The sequence below is a fragment of the Microtus pennsylvanicus genome, chromosome X (genome assembly GCF_037038515.1).
Source record: "Microtus pennsylvanicus isolate mMicPen1 chromosome X, mMicPen1.hap1, whole genome shotgun sequence".
NCBI classification, from domain to species: Eukaryota; Metazoa; Chordata; class Mammalia; order Rodentia; family Cricetidae; genus Microtus; species Microtus pennsylvanicus.
In genome coordinates, this window is record NC_134601.1 from 15,351,442 (window position 1) to 15,372,310 (window position 20,869).

Below are 20,869 nucleotides of genomic sequence, written 5' to 3' on the forward strand. Positions count from 1 at the left end.
CAGAAACTAGAAACAACCTAGATGTCCCTCAACCAAAAAGTGGATAAAGAAAATGTCCTACATTTACACAATGGAGTATTTATTACCCAGTGGTAAAAAAAAAAAAAAAAAAAAAAAAACAATGACATCAGGAAATTTCCTGGCCAATGGATGGAACTATAAAAGATTGCCCTGAGTGAGGTAACCCAAACAGACCCAGAAAGACAAATATGGTATATACTCATTCATAAGTGGATATTAGCTGTAAAGTAAAGGATAACCAAGCTACAACCCACAGACCCAGAGAAGCTAAGTAACAGAGAGAGCTCAGGGGGGGATGCGTGAATCTCCCTGTGAAGGGGAAATAGAATGGACATTGCCAGTGGACATGGGGATGGAGGGTGTTGATGGAAACAGGAAGGATAGGAGAAATGGAAGGAGAGAGTACTAGGAGAGACAACTAGAATCTGGGGGCATCGCATCTCTGGGATGAGCTAAAAACCTAGAGCAATGAAAACTCCCAGAAATTTGAAGGTGACCCTAGCTAAGTCTCCTAGCAATGGGGAAAACAGAGCCTGAACCACCCACCTCCTGTAACAGGCAAGACTTCCAGGGTAGGGACTGGGACACCGACTCAGCCACACACCCTTTGAACTACAATTTGTCCTGTCTACAAGATGTACCACAGTAAAGATGGCACAAAAGTTGTGACTGGAGACACATACCCCGAGAGGGAACTTACCCCTGAGGGCCAGGAGCCAGAGGTGGGATACCCCAGAGACCTAGGATCGAACCAAACACAAATTGCAAAACAAAAAGAAATCAATGAAATGACTGCTAATAATATTCTGCTATATCTATAGATTTATGCCAAGCCTAACTGTCATCAGAGAGGCATAATCCAACAACTGATGGATGCAGATACAGAGACCCACAGTCAAACATTAGGTAGAACTCAGAAAATCCTGTGGAAGAGGGGGAGGAATGATTGTAGGAGCCAGTGGTACTAAGGACACCACAAGAAACCCCACAGAACCAACTAATCAGGGTTTACAGGGGCTCACAGAGACTAAACTGACAAGCAGAGAGCCTGCATGGATCTAACCTGGGACCTCTGCATATATGTTACAGTTGTGTGACTTGGTCATCATGTGGGACTCTGACCAGTGAGAGCAGGAGCTGCCTCTGTGTTCCCTGCTTTTGGGATCCTTTCCTCCTACCGAATTGCCTCATCCAGTCCTAGTAGAAGAGGTGCCTAGTCTCACTGCAACTTGATATACTATGGCTGGCTGATATCTATGGGAGGCCTACCTGTATCTGAAGAGAAACAAAGGAAGAGGAATTGATGGGATGGGGGATGGGGGAAGGAGAGGAAACTTTGATTGGGATGTAAAAATTAAATAAACAAAAATTGGTTAAGATGGTAAATTTTCTGACCTGTATTTTACTGATTTTTAAATGCATATTAAAATTTGAGAATTTCTGTCAAAAACAGACTAGTGCAGGAAAAGTGGTAGTTACAATTATTAACCAATACCTGCCAACTACCGTGAAAAACCATGCTAAAGCTTGAGTGTGGCTTGGTTCTATAGCAGTTGCTTAGAGTGGATGAAGCCCATGTGTGATCTCCAGTTCTGGAAAAAAAAATATCTTGTTATTTAGGCTATAGCAACAGACAACTGTAAAAGTAAGAGTATACTGAGCTTAAGGCCAGCCTGGGCAACATAATAAATTTTTGTCTCCAAAAGCTACTGACATTACACTAGATCACAATTAAGACAGAGACTATGTGATAGTAGACTCCACTTATGAAAAGATAAAATGTCCTTATCTACTCCTATGTATTTGACACAAAAAAGTAGAAATACATATAGATGTCAACATTAGCTATATTCTGAAGGTTGGCATGATTTTTAGTGTTGTCACAATGATAAAAATTCAGAATCACCCAGGAAATGGACATCTAGGCATGCTTGTGAGGGATTATCCTCATTACATTGACTAATGTGGGGAAGATCCACCTTAACTGTCTGAGAACCCAGGACTGACAGAGCGAGCAAGCACACTAGCGAACACATATCAATTACTCTCTTCTGTCAGTGGACTGTGATACCTTTGCTTGCAACCTCATGGACTAGGAGCTAAAACACCCTTTGCTTATGTGTGCTGTCAAAACTGAAAAAGAAACTAAGGGAGCTGGAGAGATGGTTCAGCAGTTAAGAACAATGACTGCTCTTCTAAAGGAGCTGGGTTCAATTCAAGCACCCACACGCAGCTAATAACAGTCTGTAACTGCGATTCGAAGGGATCCAACTCTTTGTTCTGGCCTCTGACAGCATCAGGCATGTACAAGGTGTACAGAGACACATGCAAGCAAAATATTCATACAAAGAAAATAAAAATAATTTCAAAAACCCAACTGAGAAACTAGGCTTCTTTCTAGCTTCATCATTTTTTACCTTTTTAAATACTGAACATCCATTACTCTTATAAGTAGGTGGAAAGACAATGACACCAAGACCCCCCCCAAAAAAACCCAAAGGAAAACAAGTATTTATTCAGTTCTCAAATGGAATTGTTTGTATGGTTAATACAAAAATGAAGGAAAAATTATCACACCAGAAAAGAGCAATTTATTTTATTATATTAAAAGGTAACACCCATAATATGACCACACAAAGTCAGACAACTAGAAATGCAAAGCTCAACTGTCACACAGAGAGAGTAATGGCTCATGTCACTAATATGCAAAGAATCAGAAGTCAAAGCAGGATACAACTTTCACCTATTATTTTGGACCACAGGCTTGCTTTCTCGGTGCTATGGTTTTATGTATAGGCTTGTTGACTTTGTTTTCTAACTTTAGTATGCTATATCAGCAATAAAGGACAAAATAGAGCTGTTTTCGATGACTCGGCAGTGAGAGACCATCCTATGGTAATACTTTGAAACCCAACATTTTATTCACAAAGTTGATCATAGCATTATGTGTAATACTAAAAATTTGTAAATAACCTAAATTTCCAATAACTGAAAGAAGATTAAGAAAATTACAATAAAACTATACAGTAAAACATATTACCAGCAATATAAAATATCTGAGAAAGTCACTAAAAAACCATACATAATATTTAGAGAAAACGTAAGAACAGAAATTGCATTATAAAGAACATAGAGGATCAAGAAATGGCAAACATCATACACCCAAAAGAACAAGATATTACATGACAATCTCAGGATAAAGCACTCAGACATTTTCTTGTGTTTTATTACATTTCTGATTTCCAAATTTTCTATAATTAACACATAAAATTCATGATGATAAAAAAAGCTCCTTTTAAAAAGTGAAGAAAATAGAAGATTTTTTTAAAAGCATTCAGTTTCCCTAAAATATAATCTAAAGAGTCCCAGAAGCCTCAGCCTCTAAGCAGTGGGGTAGGGGAGCCAGGCTATGAATAATGACCATGAAGTGGTTGGAGCAAAGAAGTGAGGGCACAAGCTAGAAGGGCCAGGGAGGCAGGGATTGGCAAGGAAAAGTTAGCCAAGGAAAGGGGCATTGTGGAGCCAGGGAAGACTCTGACTGCTCAGCGGAGGTCTTTCTAGACCCTTAGTAGGCACTGACGGTGTTCTCAAAGGGCAGGGTCAAGAGGAATTTTTTAGGAAGACACATGGATTCCTTAAGGAACAGGGGAGGGAAAAGGGGGGAGGTAAACAATTTGGGAAGGAGAGGAAAAAGGAGAGAGGCAATGGTGATGATAATGAAAGAAAGAGGCCGATGGCCACAGCAAACTCCCTACTCTATGCCTAAACAAAACATAGTTTGCTCATTGTGGGCAAATGCATGACAGTAGGAACCTGCTAATCAGTTGGAATCCAGGATAGTTCTGCCCAGTAGAATAGTCTGCTATGATGGAAAAGCTCTATGTCTAGCTACTGAGCACTTGAATTATGATGTACCGGAAATCATTTAAAATGTTATTTCATGTCAATGAATTTAAATGTGAATAATCACAAATGTCTTGTAACTACTATGTGGATAGCACCACTGGGCTTATGATTTCATCAGAGGCAGACTTTGGAGGGGGCTGACACTAAAACTGTGATTCAGGAGATAAAATAAGAAAACTGAAATGTATATACTATGATCAAACAAACAATAAATGAATGTAAAATAAAAAAAAACCTTTTATCAAAATCTGTCCCTATAACTGTGGAGTAAGAGATGAAGCTAAGCAAGATAAAAACATGCTGTGAAGAACTTCTAAATTGTAAAAATGGCACTGAGTAAATACAATGAGAGCAATAAAGATGAAGAACAAGAAGAAACTGAAATAAACCATCTACAAAAGCCAGTTTCTAGATGAGAGGCAAATGTAGGGATCAGGAGAGACGAATGGGACCATCAATCCCCAAATACAAATTGCTGTTGCCAAGACAGTCACTTGATTGCTCAGGAAAATAACTGTGCTATCAGCTACCCCTCTACTGTAGGTCAACTCATAAAGACAATCTGTCTTTGAGATTTTACAGACTTAAAAATAATATCTTGGCTTTTGGGTTACAATTTAATATACAAGAATAATTAAATCTACTTAACTATTTGCTATATTTTGTGTTTAAAACATTTACTTTGAAAGACTGAGGCATTTTTAAGGAGAAAATTATTGAAATTACTCATTTAATACAAGATTAAAAGCACTGTATGTTGGAAAGCTGTTGATTAATGATAACTGAACAGTTTTCAGCACATTACAGAATTGACTTTTTTTTAAAACAAGGGTAGGTAATGAAATAACCTTATCCCTATTACATACCTTCTTATTACTTCCATATTTAGGGAATATTCAGGGAATGCAGAAGTACATTCTGAAAATTACTTATACTCTAAAGTTTCCACAAGCCATAAGATAATGTACACTTCATAAGTTTATGTTTTCTTTACCAAAAAGTAGAAGTAGAATAGCTCCTGCCTCCAGGATAAGTGGGTATTTGCAATTCTCTAACAAGGAATAGGAATATGATTTTGAATGATTCAAATCATGGGTATAGTTACATTTTAAATGCTTTTCATTGTGAATAACAGACTTTTTAACAGATACCAAGTTCAAGAGTTATACTATTTACTAGCAAATTATTATTTGGGTCAGCAAGTACTGAAATAGTTAACTGAATTTTGTACCTTTATTCATACTTTACTAAGCACACTATTTATTATTTAATGAAGAAATGCTGCATTAATAATCCCATGTGTATTTTATCTTTCATTTTGAAATCTGTAGTCTTATAAACAAAAGTTGATCATAGATCATACAGAAGTTGCTTCTAGAAATAGTACTTAATTTCATATTTGAGAAAGAACTAAATCCCATGTTAGCATGTTTTGACTACACTGGGCTACCAAAGATAATATGGTCACTTTCTGAAATGCACTAAATTCAACAGTAAATTATTTCTTTAGTACAGTACTCTTCTTGGCTACCATGGATTACATATACAAAGCTATGATTACATTTTGTTAAGTTCACTTTTGTACTTACTTAAGTGATGAGTGCTTTTTAAATGGAAGCGCTTCAGCCTAGCCTAAATCCAATGATCATTTATAACTTAAGAAGAACTAAATGAAAAGATTTGTCTGCCACATAGTCCTAAGCCAAACTGATGATGCTGTTTTGATTGCTACCCACTAAGGTTATATCTAATACAATAGGTAGTAAAAGATAGCCACCTCTAATGCCACCTTTCATGAGACAGAAGGGGGCAAGAGGACACATATGCAGTCCTCCAAGGCTGGCAGAACTCAAGGCTTCAATGAGTGGGGCAGATCTCTATGTTGGGAGTCATTATATATATTGTGATCCTGCAGTGGGTCAGAATCCACAAAATAAAGTTCCCCTGCATGGATGTCAGAAAAATTAGCCAAAAATTCAGCAGGATTAAAGCCAACCCACACTGTATACCTATAGTCTATTGTACGTATAGAGTAGCCCATGATCTTTATATCTTTTAAGCTTGGCTTGTCAGAATTCCACTGAGGGGAATCTGCAGGCCGGGGGTACTGACTATAGGCAATTGACTCCCGGGGATTACCAAGAAAGTGTGGATCCTCTTCCAAGTCATGGAGCTGTAAATGCCTCTGGAGATTCTGGCCTTCTCTGCAGAGCTCAACATGAAAAGAAGGGATGGGGCACCAAGGAGGAACTTGTAGTCCGGCAAGTCCAGCAAGTGTGGGGAAGAGAGATACAAGTTCCACAAGGTCCGTGACGTGCCCACCTGAAACAGGAAGCAGCACAGCTTGTCTGGTACACCGCAGAGCCAACCAAACCAGAGCCTTTCTAAGCACCACCTGGAACCCATTTCATTTTCATATACAACATCCAATTTTTAGAAAAGGAAGCTTAGAAATGCTGCCTCTACAGGACGTTTCCCTTCACTAACAGTAACAGTGAAGGTGTTTCTTGCCTGCTGGAAGCATTTTTAAACTACTTAAATTTTGGAGCCAAATAATTGATCCAGACAAGTTCAACCAATTACACCTCTACCCATGGTGTAAAAGTCTATTGAAGATTATTCATTTCTAAATATTTGTTTTTGATTCGTATTTTGTTTTTATTACGGTAAAATACACAAAACTTGAGAGTCACAACCCAACCATTTTTTAGTCACAATACATGTATTCACATTGTGTCATCATCATCATCACTTCTGCAATTCATTTTATATCTGTCCCCACCACCTCAGCACTTAACTCTTTACTATCAACTGAGGACACTCATTCTACTTTCTAGAACTATGAATTTGACTACTAGACTACAAGAGATATCTCATGGGAATGGTCTCAGACCACATTTGATCCTTTGTGCCTGGTTTAATTCACTTAACATGAGTCCTCCAGGTTCATCTATTCTATAGGATACACTGGCATTTCCTTTCTCTTAAAGGATGAATAATATTCTACTGAATACATATATCACATTATGTATATCCACCATAGACTGAGAACAGAAAACAACTACTGGAGAAGGAGACTCACCACAAGCCTACAGGCCATCTCTTAGAATTGCCAAGCTCCCTTGCAACTTATGTCGAGAACTCTAGGGCCATAGCTTTTATGAGTCATCAACCATGTTCATGTGGGCTATTCAGCAATGCAGCTGCTTCTGAGTCATCAGTGCTCCTGTGAGGATCCTCTCACCCATCTTCCTATTAGTAACCCCAATAAAACTCACTAATTCACCAAGTTAGGCTTTGGTGTAACTGTTACTTTGGTCTGTTGTGGGTTCCCTTTCCAGGGGTGAGGAGATGTGTATGCACATATGTGCTGCATCTCCCTAGGAAAAAAAACACCACTATGAAAGCAGAAGGCAACATGACCTAATGTATACATCATTGGAGAAAACAATCTAGCCAAGAGGAACTAGGACTGTGGGACGTTGCACAGAAAGAATGGTCTGGATACTCATCAAGAGGAAGAAGAGATGAGGAAGCAAACCGGTCATGAAAGGCCTTGATAGCCATTGTAAAGAAATTTCCTCAGTGAGATGGGCACACAGGAGGGCTGGATTTTGGCGGTTCCGTTTTTGGTTTTAACTTTTACCTTTACAGTGATAGGGATAAAAGTCGAGGCTCAGTCCATTCAGATAGGAACTCCATCACTGAGCTATATCCCTACCTCTGCTTTGAGTTTCAAAATTGTTACTTGAGAAGGAAATAGTCTAGGGCACAAGCAAGGAGACTTCAGAAACTTGCTACACCAGAAGGCTGGTGGCAGTGGAATTAATGAGAATGGGGCAGAGACAGATTCTGAATGGAAAGGAGCATGCTTGCTGATGGACTGCATAGCACATATGGAATAAAGAAAAAAGATGGGTTGAAAAGACTCAGAATTTTCTTTTTTCATTACCTGGGATTCAAACCAGGTCCTTATGCATGCTAGGCAAATGTTCTACCATTGAGCTAGATCCTGAGCCTGAATTTTGATTTTTGAGTTGAGTTTTCAGTTAGTTACAGAGATTGGCCTTGAACTCAATCTGCATCTCAGGCAGGTTTTAAGCATGTGATCTCTTATACCTCAGCCTCTCAGTAGCCATGATTACAAATCTCTCTATAGGATTTTTTTGTTGGTTGGTTTGCAGATTGTTGGGGGTTTTTTTGGGGGGGGGGGTCGTGGCTGCAGGCTTTTATTTTGTTTGGGGGCCAACAAGTTTCAAAAAAAGTCCTATCAGATTTGTCCCAGCAATAAAGAATCAAGCTCATGCCATGAAACTCTTTAACTTTTCTCTTGGTGTTGGGAAAGAAACATAGAGCATGAATCATACAAAATTAAAAATGCAAAAAGAAAATTGGATGATATAAGCAAACTCAGAAATCTAGAAAGGCCAGAATGATGATCTAAAACCATGATCAATTTACATAGCAATGAACATAAAGTGCAAGACATAGGTATTAAAGATGGAGCCCGGGGCCAGTCAGTCTAGAAAAGGGAACACCTGACTTAGTGTAGCTCACAGAAAAGCACTCTGAAAAGAGAAATGTCACTGGAAGTATGTAACTGGCACCTGAAAGTGTACCAGACAGGAAAGTCAGGATATAACTCTCAAGAACCTACATCTGCCATTTCACACAGGTAGGAAGAGTGCCTGTTTTTCAAGGCTGTGAAGGCATAGTATGTAGAAATGAAAGAAAATGCCCTTTGCTGCTGGGGATACAGAGCATATTAACCTGGTGTGTTTTAGTAGATCAACGAGCTCCAAAATGGAAAACACCTTTCAGTAAGCACTGGGTCCCCCAAAAAAGCATGCACACCAAACATTCCACTCATAGGTTTGAGAGACTTTGTCTCAGCAGGCTACAAACACTTCCTCTAAGGTCTGACATGTTGCTATCACCTCCAAACAGCCCTCCCCACCTTGGGAATATCACTTGCTCCTTACCCTCTGTAATTTCTAAGGGCCCCGATATACAGTGACCATTCTTGTCAACTCTAGCTCTGCCATGCATTCTCAACCTAGTACACGGGAGATGCTTAAAAAAATATATGAACACTAAACAATATTGAGAATGAATTCCAACACACCACAAAGTGGGACAGCTAGTGTCTGATGAAGTAATTCCCATCTAAACCAAAGGTGCTCTCACTGCAAGGCACTGTCATTTCTATATATATTATACCTGGATCCATCGACTCTGAGGTGGGATCAAAGGGGTCCTGGTAAGGAAAAAGCTTCTCGCCTGCTCCAGGAAGTGGGGCTGTCTTTCCAGGAACATAGAACATCAGTGGCACACGTGTAGTGATGTCAAAATTGCTGTATTTAGCCCATTCTCCATGTTCACCTAGGGCCCACCCTGGGCCATAAAAAGCACACAATGAAAGAGAATTAGTGACAATATTATGGTTTGTTTACTTTAGATAACATTTCATTTCTCAATGTAAAAAGCAGAGAACACTAAAGCTGATATCTTAAGGAAATTCCTCTAGAATTATAAAAGCTAGTTCACATAAATGCTGCTTTATTAGAAGGCAGATATCTATCCACAAAGAAGAAACCTTCAAATGGGACAACCTTAAATTCTCAAACTACATTATCTTTTTTTTTTAAAGTAACTAGAAATTCACACACACATTGAATTTTATCTGTTCAAAAGGCTCCAAATAAATGCACCTCTCCTGCCAAGCCAACTACCTGTCCACACTTTAGTACCTATTGGGCACATATTCTATCACTCAGCTGTACTGAGCAGTTCTTCCTGGATGATAGGGTCCTAAAAGTTAATCACTCCACTACTTTGCCCTGTGTCCTAACTCTTGGCTATGACATGGGCTTCAAGTTCTTAATACTGAGGTTGAATGACTGAAGAGCAACAGAACTATGCACAAGATAAGAATACCTTGAATTTTTTAAAGACATATCATGTACATTCATATGTGAAAGAAAAAATAATCCAAATTTTCAGCCCTGAGAAAGAAAAAGAAATCTTCAGCATTCATTTAAAGTGTCCACTCTAAAAGATAATGTCTCAACCTACTTATATATAAGCAAGCTTTAAAGACAAAAGTGAGTGACAATGATTGTATGTAAAGAATCTCATGTTATAAAAATAACCACAGACACTAAAAGCTTGAGTGAATTGAGAAAAGTGCAGGCATACACCTGTACTTTATCACAGTCAAATTTGGTGACTTTTGCCAAGGGAGGTTGCAGAGACTAGCCTGCAAATTCCCTTATTCATTCTTCAAACAATGCTGGAGCTACAAACAAGTGTCAGAACTATTAAGAGATTATGGTCAAGAGGAAAGAGTGCTTACTGCTCTTGCAGAGGGCTGGAGTTCAGTTCCCAGGACCTATGTCTGGTGAATCACTTCCAGCTGGACTCCAAGGATACCCACACTCACATAGCAGATACTTATATAGACATACACACATAAATAAAGGTAAGATAAACTGGGGCTGCAGAGATGGCTCAGCAGTTCAGAGCACTGGCTGCTCTTTCAGATGATCTGGGTTTGAGTCCTTCCAGTACCCACATAGAGGCTCACAAGCAACTGTCTAACCCAATCTCTGGGGATCTGACTCTCTTCTGGCCATCTGAGGCACTGCACATATGTGATGTGCAGACATACATGCAGTTTTGACACCCATATACATTTAAAAATCAAATAATGATGATAAAATAACTCTTGAGAGAGAGGGGGAGAGAGGGGGGATTAGAGAGGTCTTAGAAACTCAGACTGATCTCCTTAGCAGTCTTCTACTCAGAAGGACATCATGTCATTGAGGATGTGCAAGGGCTCTGGCAATCTGTCCATCCTTCTGTCTATAACACTGGAGACGTAAGACAGGAGTGTTCAAAAAGTCTGAAGGAGCTCAATAAGAAGTTTTCCAGATTATCACCTCTGTGGACTGGGTGAGGGGAAGCCCTGCTCTCTCCAAGACAAAGCAGCCATGACCCAGTGGGTTTGTAGGGCACTAGCACAGTTGTTCCTGTGTAGCATGAAGCTAAAAGGTTGCGGGTTAAGAGGCTTAGGAGACACAAAAGTGAGAAGTCCAGCAGTGGAGCATCAGGAGTCAGCTCTGGGAAGTTTGACTGATGTGCATGCACAGAACTAGCAGGGAAATAAACTGAGCTCTCATTTGGCATTCAAAATATGGAGTACAAAGGCCTTCAGCAACTCTAGAGGGCACAGCACTTAGCCTAATCCACAACATTCAGCACAGAGCTGTTGTTATTAGTCCATAACTAAATAAATAAATATTCTTTTGCTAAGCTTCTTTCTAGGCTGCTATAACCAGGAACAAATATATGAACAGATACAAAGATCAACAGACATTATGCAGAGTAAGAGACCCTGAAATACTCATCAGCCCTAAATGGGATGTCTCCATCAGTTCCCTCCCTTCAGGATTCGGGGAACCCTGTGGAAGAGGAGGAAGAAAGAGTGTAAGAGCCAGAGGGGATGGAGGACACCAGAACAAGGCCATCTGAATCAACATGATAAAAGCTCATGTAAACTCAGAGACTTGAGGCAGCATGCACAGGGCTTAAACAGGTCTGTACCAGGTCCTCGGAGTATATATAATGGCTTCCAGTTTAATGTTTTTATGGGATTCCTGACCCTCCTCCATCAGCAAACAAGTGGATCTGATTCTTGTGTATTCTCTTAGGCTCTTTTCCCACTGTTTTTCTTGTCCAACTCCAATGTGTTAGCTTTTAATTTATCTTATATTTTATTTTAATATCCCTTGGAATCAGAAAGGAAGGGAGTGGGGAGGAACTGAGAGGAACAGAGGGAAGGGAAACTCTAATCAGGACATACTATGTGAGGAAAAAAAATCTGTTTTCAATAAAGGAAAAGGAAAAAATAAAAGATAAAAATATGTAAGAAAGAAAGCACATATCCCTGAAAGACCAAGGATTTGTCTTTAGACAAGAAGTAGAGAACCTCCACATAAACGTCCTCCAGATCTCTAGATTAGAAATGGGAGCTAAAACAATTTCCTCCAAGAAAGAGATATTAAGGAAGAGAGAAGGAAGGACAGTTGGATAATATCATTGGAATACATGTGACACAAAAGCAGAAGGAACCACATTAGTGGGTGAAGGCAACCAGCTAGAAGAGGAGCAGAGGGTACAGGAGAGGGCAACAGAGGGGAAGATTAATTTTAATAGAGAATAATGACATATATTTGATGATGCTGTAATGAAGCCCATAACTATATATATTAACTTTTTTAAAATGTGCATGAGGACTGGAGGGGTTGTTCAGCAGTTCACAGGAAGAGCATTTCCTGCTCTTCCAGAGGACCCAAGTTTAATTCCTAGCACCCATGTAAGGCAGTTCACAACTGTCTATGACTCCAGCAGCAGAGGATCTGAAACCCTCTTCTGTTATCTCCTGTACCCTCTGCTCTTCTTCTAGCTGGTTGCCTTCATCTCATATATCCAAGATGGAGGGCCAAGAACAAGTAAATTGCTCTTAAAAGCTCCCCATGATCCTGAACTCAGAGCACTGCTGTTTTACACAACAGTATACCCCTGTGTATGTAGAAATTGCCCACCATGTGCTTCATAGGAAATTGTAGGGCCCTGGTCTCCCTTATTCCTGGGATGCATTCGCGGGGACAGTTTATGATCAGCTAACTAAGCTTCCTGTGTGTTTCTATGCTCTCCCTGCCCCACCTGCTGGTTAGCTGCAGGGCATTTACTCCATTGTTAATATGGTAATGGTAATTTCCCACCTGCCTGGGCAGAGATCCTTGTGCAGCAGTTAGATACATAAGGATTTCCCCAAGTCTGAATAAACTGGCATTCGGCTGATCTCCTTTCGAATGACCCTGGTCTCTCTGTGTGTTCTTTTCAATCTCCAGGCCCTTGCTTGACTCGCATTATGTACAGGGGCACGCGAACTGTACCGAGGGTGTAACACAAAATCGGGTGTTACAATTGGAGGCCCCAGCGAGATGATCATCGGCAACTAGACCCATCTGTGAGATCGGGAAGTAGGGATCCCTGAGAGGTCACCCTCGGGAAGGCTGGCCAGCAGGTAAGAAATTGTGCAGCGAGGGTGAAATGGTTATGGGTGCAAGTTATTCTGTTCCAGTGTTGAAGGGCCGGTTAACAGGCCAGTTGTTAGCTCTTTTAGAAAATAAAGGTACCGGTATTAAAGTTGAGACAGCACAAGAGATCATTAAGACGGTTTTAGAGTTTAGTTCCTGGTTCCTACATGCAGGGGGTTTTAATATTACTGATTGGGAGCAGGTAAAGGCTGATCTTCAAAATGCACTGAAAGAGTGAGGGCCACAAGAATTCCCCATGGCAATATTTTCACTATGGTGCTTAGTCAGAGATGCTCTTCTCAGTGATGATGTAAAAGTGAAAGAGCAATTAGAAAGTTTAAACAAAACCCTTGAGGATATTCAGGAAGTAGAATCTGTGAGTTCTATTAAGAGTTTTGAGGAACAGAAAGTTTTAGGAACAGGAAGTAATAGAAAGGATATAGAAGAAGAAGAAATTTTAGAAAAGGAGATCGCACTGATAAAAAAGAAGTTAGAAAAAGAGGAAAGGAAGGAAGCAAACGGAGATGTCTCCATGAGACCTCCTCCACAAAATCCTTGCACTACTGCTTCTGCCCCTATGGACTTAGAGGCGGAAATCCGAGAGATCCGGGACAGGTTAAATAATCTAAGAAGCAGATTTGTCCTGTTGTGGAAAAGATTGATCAGCAAGGACAGAGGGACAGGTAACATAACCCCCTGGCCTTTAAGGATATTAAGCAGTTAAAAGAAGCAGTTGTGGACTATGGAGCTCATGCTCCTTTCACTGTAGCTTTATTGGAATCCTTTGCAGAACTCAACCTTATACCCAGTGACTGGATGCAGCTTGTCTTTCAGGGGGAGATTACTTGTTATGGAGAGGTGAAATGCAGGAAAATTGCAAAAAGACAGCAGGGAAAAATGCCGAAGCAGGTTTCCCCCAGTATAACCTTGACATGTTAACTGGTGAAGGACAATATGCTGGCTTAGCAGCACAGATTGCTTATGATGCTGTGATTTATGCTCAGATAGCTGCAGCAGCCGTTAAAGCTTGGAAAACTTTACCTAACAAAGGATCACGAGAACATCTTTCTAAGAGCCTTCAAGGATCTTCAGAACCTTATTCTGAGTTTATTGACCGCCTTCTACAGGTGGGAAGTCGCATTTTTGGGGATGTGGATTCAGCTATGCCAGTCGTTAAACATTTGGCCTTCAAAAATGCAAATAAGTTTTGTCAGGAAGTTTTATGCCCCCATAGAGATGGAGATTTGAATGACTTTATCCGATTATGCAGAGACATTGATGGCACCCACATGATGGACCAGGTAATTGTTTCTGCCCTTAAGGAAGGCCAAGGTGGAGCTAGGCCTAGAAATTGTTTTCAATGCCGAAGGTCAGGACACCTCAAAAGGAACTGCCCTGCTGATAAAGGGATGGTTAATCAGCCCAGAAAATAAGCCAGGTGTGCTGGTACAAGCCTTTAATCCCAGCATTTGGAAAACTCTTAAGTTCAAGGCCAGCTTGGTCTACTGAGTGAGGTCCAGGAACAGCTAGAGGCAGGACGCATAGTGCCATCCACTTCTCCCTGGAATACTCCTATCTTTGTTATTAAGAAAAAGTCTGGTAAATGGAGGTTGCTACAAGATCTTAGAGCAGTAAATGATTGTATGGAAATTATGGGGACAACCCAACCTGGGTTGCCTCAGCCTGTAGGTATTCCTGCAGGATATCATCTTTTAGTTATTGACCTGAAGGATTGTTTTTTCACCATTCCCTTGCACCAAAAGACTCTGATAAATTTGCTTTCAGCGTACCATCTATAAATTTCAAAGAACCATACAAGCGCTACCAATGGGTAACATTGCCCCAGGGTATGGCCAATAGTTCTATAATCTGCCAAATGTTTGTGGCCCGGGTTATTGCCCCAATAAGATATAAATATTCTCAACTGTATATAAGTCATTATTTGGATGACATCCTATTAGCTGGACAGGACCCAGAGATAGTCCTTGAGGCTTTTGCTGACTTGCAAGAATGCCTAGCACATGCTGGGTTAATTATTGCTTCTAAAAAAGTACAACAACAGTTTCCATATCAATACTTGGGGCATCAGCTATTACAGACAGGAGTAAAACTGCAGAAAGTTACTCTTCGCCTAGATAAACTACAAACTTTGAATGATTTTCAAAAATTGCTTGGAGACCTAAATTGGGTCCGGCCCAGTCTGGGAATCCCTACTGGAGACTTAAAACCACTTTTTGACATTCTGCAGGGGAATCCAGACCCAACCTCCTTTCGTGAGTTAACACCTCAAGCAAGGCAATGTATTACTTTAATTGAAGAAAAGCTTGCCTCTGCTCATATTCATTATATTGACTATAGTCAGCCACTGCTGTTGATAATTTTCCCCTCCAAGCATAGTCCTACTGGAGTTTTTTGGCAGCAAGGACCCATCCTGTGGGTACATGAACATGTGTCACCTGTAAAAATTGTTGTCTCCTATCCATCAGCTGTGCTACATGTTACTCAGAAAGGGTATAAGCTTAGTTTGCAAACTTTTGGAATGTTACCTGATAAGGTTATTACACCATATACCCAGGCAGAAATAACTTGGTTGCAAAATTTTGCTGAAGATTGGACCTTATTTTTATGCACTAATCCCTGCAAGTTAGACAATCATTATCCTTCTGATAGGTTAGTCACCTTCTTTAAAAATCATCCGGTATGTTTCCCTTAAGTTATTTCTTTGCAGCCTCTGGCAGGGCACGAAATGTGTTTACTGATGGATCCTCCACCGGGAGAGCTGTAGTAGCCTCCCCTCCTGATTTTGACATTCGGTCTGTTAATACTAACTCTGCTCAGGTGGCTGAATTGATTGCTGTACAGATGGCCCTAGAGAAATATGCTGATATTCCATTTAACCTTTTTACTGACAGTCAGTATATAAGCAAAATTCTTGCACCGTTGAAAACTGCAGCTTATATTGCCTCTGTATCTCGAGTCCAGATGCAGTTATTGGCTATTCAAACTTTGCTTTGGGCCCGATCTGTTCCCATTTACGTAGGGCATTTGTGGGCTCATACTGACCTCCCTGGTCCTTTGAGTGAAGGAAATGCTTTGGCTGATCAGCTTACTCGTCAAATTTATGTAGTGAGTCAGGAATCTTATGAACCTGCAGAAAAAGCTCATAATTGTTTTCATCTCAATGCTGGATCTTTAAGATTTCATTTTAAGATATCTCGAGAACAAGCCACTAATATTGTTAAAAAGTACTGTGTACAGAACTTTTAACTGTTCCCCATTTGGGAGTTAATCCTCGTGGGCTTGCTCCCAGTCATTTATGGCAAATGGATGTTATCCATGTTCCTTCTTTTGGGCGCATGCAATATGTTCACGTAACCGTGGATACATATTCTCATCTCATTTTTGCCTCAGCTCACACAGGAGAAAGATTACGAGATGTTAGAAGTCATTGACTCCAGGCTTTTGCCTACATGGGAGTTCCTAAAACTGTAAAGACTGATAATGGACCAGCCTATACTAGCACTGGCTTTGCTAAATTTTGCTCTGAGTTTTCAATTTCTCACAAAACGGGAATACCTTATAATCCTCAAGGACAAGCTATAGTGGAGCGAGCGCATCATATGCTCAAAGCCTATTTGCATAAAACAAAAAAGGGGGAATATGGTTCCATCCCCAGAGACCATTTATCTTTTATTTTATACATTTTAAATTTTTTGACTGTTGATGCTCAATCTCATACTGCTGCTGAACGGCATTGGCAACCAGATTCTGCCGGGATGCCTCATGTCAAATGGAAGAATCTATCAGATGGCACCTGGTATGGTCCAGATCCTGTACTGGTGTGGGGAAGAGGGGCTGTTTGTGTTTTCCCGCAGGACGCTGACAATCCAATATGGGTACCTGAGCGGCTGGTGCTTGCTGTGGATTTTCCTGTCCAGAAGCCTGAAGACAGGACAGAGCCAAGAGATCAAGGAGATTCTGTCTTGTCAACTGAAGAGTTGCGGGATTCCTGAGGAGCTGGCTGTGGTGGTCCGAGTGCCAAGGATTGTTCCTCTACCCATCTACCCGTCCCATGATATTGGCAGCCATAGCTGTTGCTGCCAGAGCGGCTAGAGCTGCTGGATTTTTCATTAGTCAGTCAGTTGCTTCCTGCTAGCACAAAGGATACCTTCTCAGGGCAGATTGCAAATGCCTTAGCCATTCAAATTGAGCTAAATTTACAAATGAATATTGCAGTTGATTTTGCTCTTGGTTGTGGTTAAAGACCACTGCTAGATATTACAGTAACAAGCTTATTGCCGTTATTCACGGACCCTAAGGTGTACAATTTACAAATTGGCTCTTGAAATTATTCTAGTTAGCTATACCAGGGTTCCTTTCACCAGCACTGAGACCTTACTTAGAGGGCTCCAATTTGGGCAGAATTATTAAGGATTGAGCAAACACAGTCTCCTTAAGGGATGCTTACATGTGCTGGAGCATCATCTTCATGGTTATGATGCCAGAGCCAAAGGCAAGCTCAGGTCAATGTTGCCACATGGCAAGTCCTATTAGCTATTGCCCAGAGAATCTTTCAGCACAAATCTGGCTGAACTCGGTGATGGATGACTAGTGAGCCAAAGACTGGAAAGGCTTTTGGGGGGTTGCCTCAACCTAAGACAGGAAATGTGTTTTGACATGGATGCTTTCCCATGACGGGTAAGGGGTATTGCCTGACGTCCAATGCCACCCAAGACAGGCCTAGTCATAATTTATATAAAAGGGGGACCTGTAGGGCCCTGGTCTCCCTTATTCCTGGGGTGCATTCGCGGGGACAGTTTATGATCAGCTAACTAAGCTTCCTGTGTGTTTCTATGCTCTCCCTGCCCCACCTGCTGGTTAGCTGCAGGGCATTTACTCCATTGTTAATATGGTAATGGTAATTTCCCACCTGCCTGGGCAGAGATCCTTGTGCAGCAGTTAGATACATAAGGATTTCCCCAAGTCTGAATAAACTGGCATTCGGCTGATCTCCTTTCGAATGACCCTGGTCTCTCTGTGTGTTCTTTTCAATCTCCAGGCCCTTGCTCGACTTGCTTTAGGTACAGGGGTGCGCGAACTGTACCGAGGGTGTAACACAAAATCGGGTGTTACAGGAAATTGAGATGTTCAATTCAACAGTGCACTGCAAAATGCTTACCATGATCAGAAGTGAAAGCAATAATTGTGTTGCTGGTCAGATGGAGATCATCCAAAGCACTCAAAAGATGCCCAACCTGAGTATCCAAATAGGACACAGAAGCAAAGTAGCTCTGACGGATTTTCCGCTGCAAATGAAAAGAATATTACAAGAGTAAAAGCAACTTTAAATGCCTTAGCATACAAAGAGTATGCCTGAACATCTCTCCCAATCTCAACCTCTCCATTGACTGATGATATTGTTAGCCTAAACCTAACATTCCTTTTCCTCCCTTCTGCAGCCATTTGCTCCAGAGGCCAGACTAACAAGCCGCAGGACCAAACTGACATGTCTGAAAACAAATCAGCTTTCACTTTAGGATACATGTCAAGACAAATGGATGGCATTAACTGTTCCTGTCTCTGGTCTGCATATTCTGGAGTCTCTAGAAATGACCACTGAAACAGAAAATGATCCCTTAATCCTTGCATTTCCAGAATCACCCATTCTCTAATGAGGAGGATGCCAAAGATACCACTCTTCTCCATTCAAGCCACCAGGTGACTTGAAACACTAGAAATCGATTGCCTCCCGGCCATGGACACCCAAAAGTCCAAAATCAAGGTTTGGGGAGTGCCATTTCTGAATGTTCTAGAGCAGTGGTTCTCAACCTCCCTAACACTGCAACCCTTTAATACATACAGTTCCTCATGTTGTGGTGACTCCTCAACCATAAAATTATTTCATTGCTACTTCATAACTACAATTTTGTGCCATTATAAATTGTAATGTAAGTATCTATGTTTTCTGATGGTTTTAGGTGACCCCTGTGGAAGAGTCATTCAGCCCCGAAAGAGGTTAAGACCCACAAGTTGAGAACCACCTGTGTTTCTTGGCTTGCAACAGTCATTAAAATCTGTTTCCATCATCACATGGAGCTCTTCCTGCATCTGTTTCTGTCTCTGTCCTCCCTACCTGATCTCCTTATCAGGACAAAAGTCACATTGGGTTAGGGGCTTACCTGATCAGTATGAGTACATCTTAACTTAAAGCAGACTACATTCTAAGGTATAAAGAGTTAAAGAGTTCAATATAGCTTTCTGGGGGTGACACAAATTAACTTCTAATAATGACCCGAAGTAGGCCTCTCCTCTGCCTACACTCTTACCAAGCAAGAAATGGCAACTGATTAACTTCATGGACCAAGGTTTTAAGTGTAGCTCGTTTCTAACAAACTCTCAATGAGCAGAAGAATAATAAAGGGCAACCCAAGAGGAACTGCTGGAACTGATAGCCAGCCTACACCCACAAGTAAAAGAGCCATAAGCCTTTCCTGGACTGACTCCTGAATACTGTTCATGGGCCTTAAGGCAAATACTATTCTTCCTCCCAACTATGCCCCAAGCAGTAAGAAACAAAAGAACCATTTACCAAATCAGCCCCATCTTCTACTATCCTCAGGGCCTCTAACTCATGAGATGGACCTGTAAGATATGCTACTTGTCATTGCTAGGATAATGGCAGTCATGAGACTTGTCCCTTCATCTGCTTGCTATGCTTACAGAAGGATCATGCTGAACCTCTACCTACATTTACTGTTTAGTAAATTAACTTTTCAGTCTGGAGCCTGGAGAACTTTAGGCAGACACCTTCTGCCTATGCTGGTCATAGAAAGAAGGCAATAAAGAAGCAAGTATAATGCTCAGACTTATTAAGCCACTAGCTAATAAGGATACAACTACAGATAAGTAAACATACACATTATGGGAAGGGCCAGGGTTGAGACAGGTGAATGACCCTTCAAGTTAGTTGGTGTAGATAAATCAGGGTCACAGAAGGCTTCTAAAGCAACAGCATACAACAGAGTGGAGTCATGGAAGAACAGGGTTCATTTGGAGCTATGTAATGACATAAGAGGCAGACAAAAACAGTAAGTTAGGGCCAGATGACATACAATTGGAATTTCTTCAAGAAAGTGGAAGCCTCAGGCTGTAGGCCAAGAAGGTCTTTCAAGACATAGATGCAATGCAATATAGACTGCAGGTTAGCAAAAGTCCTGTGGCAACAGCAGTCAGATTCCAAGGGCTTTAGACAAAATAGTATCAGGCCATTGCTGGTCCCTAAGAAGAATTCAGAACACTTGCTAGAAGAAAATCAGAAAAGCATGGGGTGTATACCTGTAATCCCTGCACTTGGAAAGCTCAGGCAGAAGGATCACCATGCATTTTTGTTCAGCTAGGTTTACAGAGTGAGACCTTTCTTTAAAAATGGGGAAAAAAAATAAAAAACAAAATATACTACATTGGTCCAGAAAGATGTGTTCGGAGAACAGGGCAGAACTGAAATTTGGGGAGATCAAGCAGGTGTGGAGACAGGTAAGAAACATGGTGTCAGAGGAAGATGAGAAAGCCAAGGGTGACAAAATTTCACAGTCAGCAACAGCATGATTTGCTCCCATTTGATAGGAGATAGTACAAGAGGAAGGAGAAAAGGCAGAGTAGGGGTAGTGACCTAGCCACGTGGAAAACAACAGAACCAGGTGATGTAAGAGGGTCATCTATGTGTTACTTTCATTGGTTAATAAAGAAACTGCCTTGGCTTTTTGATAGGCCAGCCCTTAGGTGGGTTGAGTAGACAGAACAGAATTGTGGGAGAAAGAAAGCAGACTCAGGCAGATGCC

At 40.9% G+C, this 20,869-nt stretch overlaps 1 protein-coding gene across 5 annotated transcripts in view; it reads right to left on the bottom strand.

Annotated features, from left to right (window-relative positions):
* Positions 1-2,602: 2,602 nt before the first annotated feature.
* The window catches only part of Ids (iduronate 2-sulfatase), a 58,556-nt gene continuing 40,289 nt past the window's right edge, over positions 2,603-20,869 (bottom strand). For all 5 annotated transcript variants that reach the window (XM_075958690.1, XM_075958688.1, XM_075958691.1 and 2 more), the window contains 3 exons: positions 18,211-18,337; positions 9,148-9,321; positions 2,603-6,249 (listed from right to left, as the gene is read on the bottom strand). In XM_075958690.1, coding sequence (XP_075814805.1) covers positions 5,777-6,249; positions 9,148-9,321; positions 18,211-18,337 — 774 coding nt within the window. In that variant the 3' untranslated portion in view covers positions 2,603-5,776. The remainder of the gene's footprint in view (positions 6,250-9,147; positions 9,322-18,210; positions 18,338-20,869) is intronic.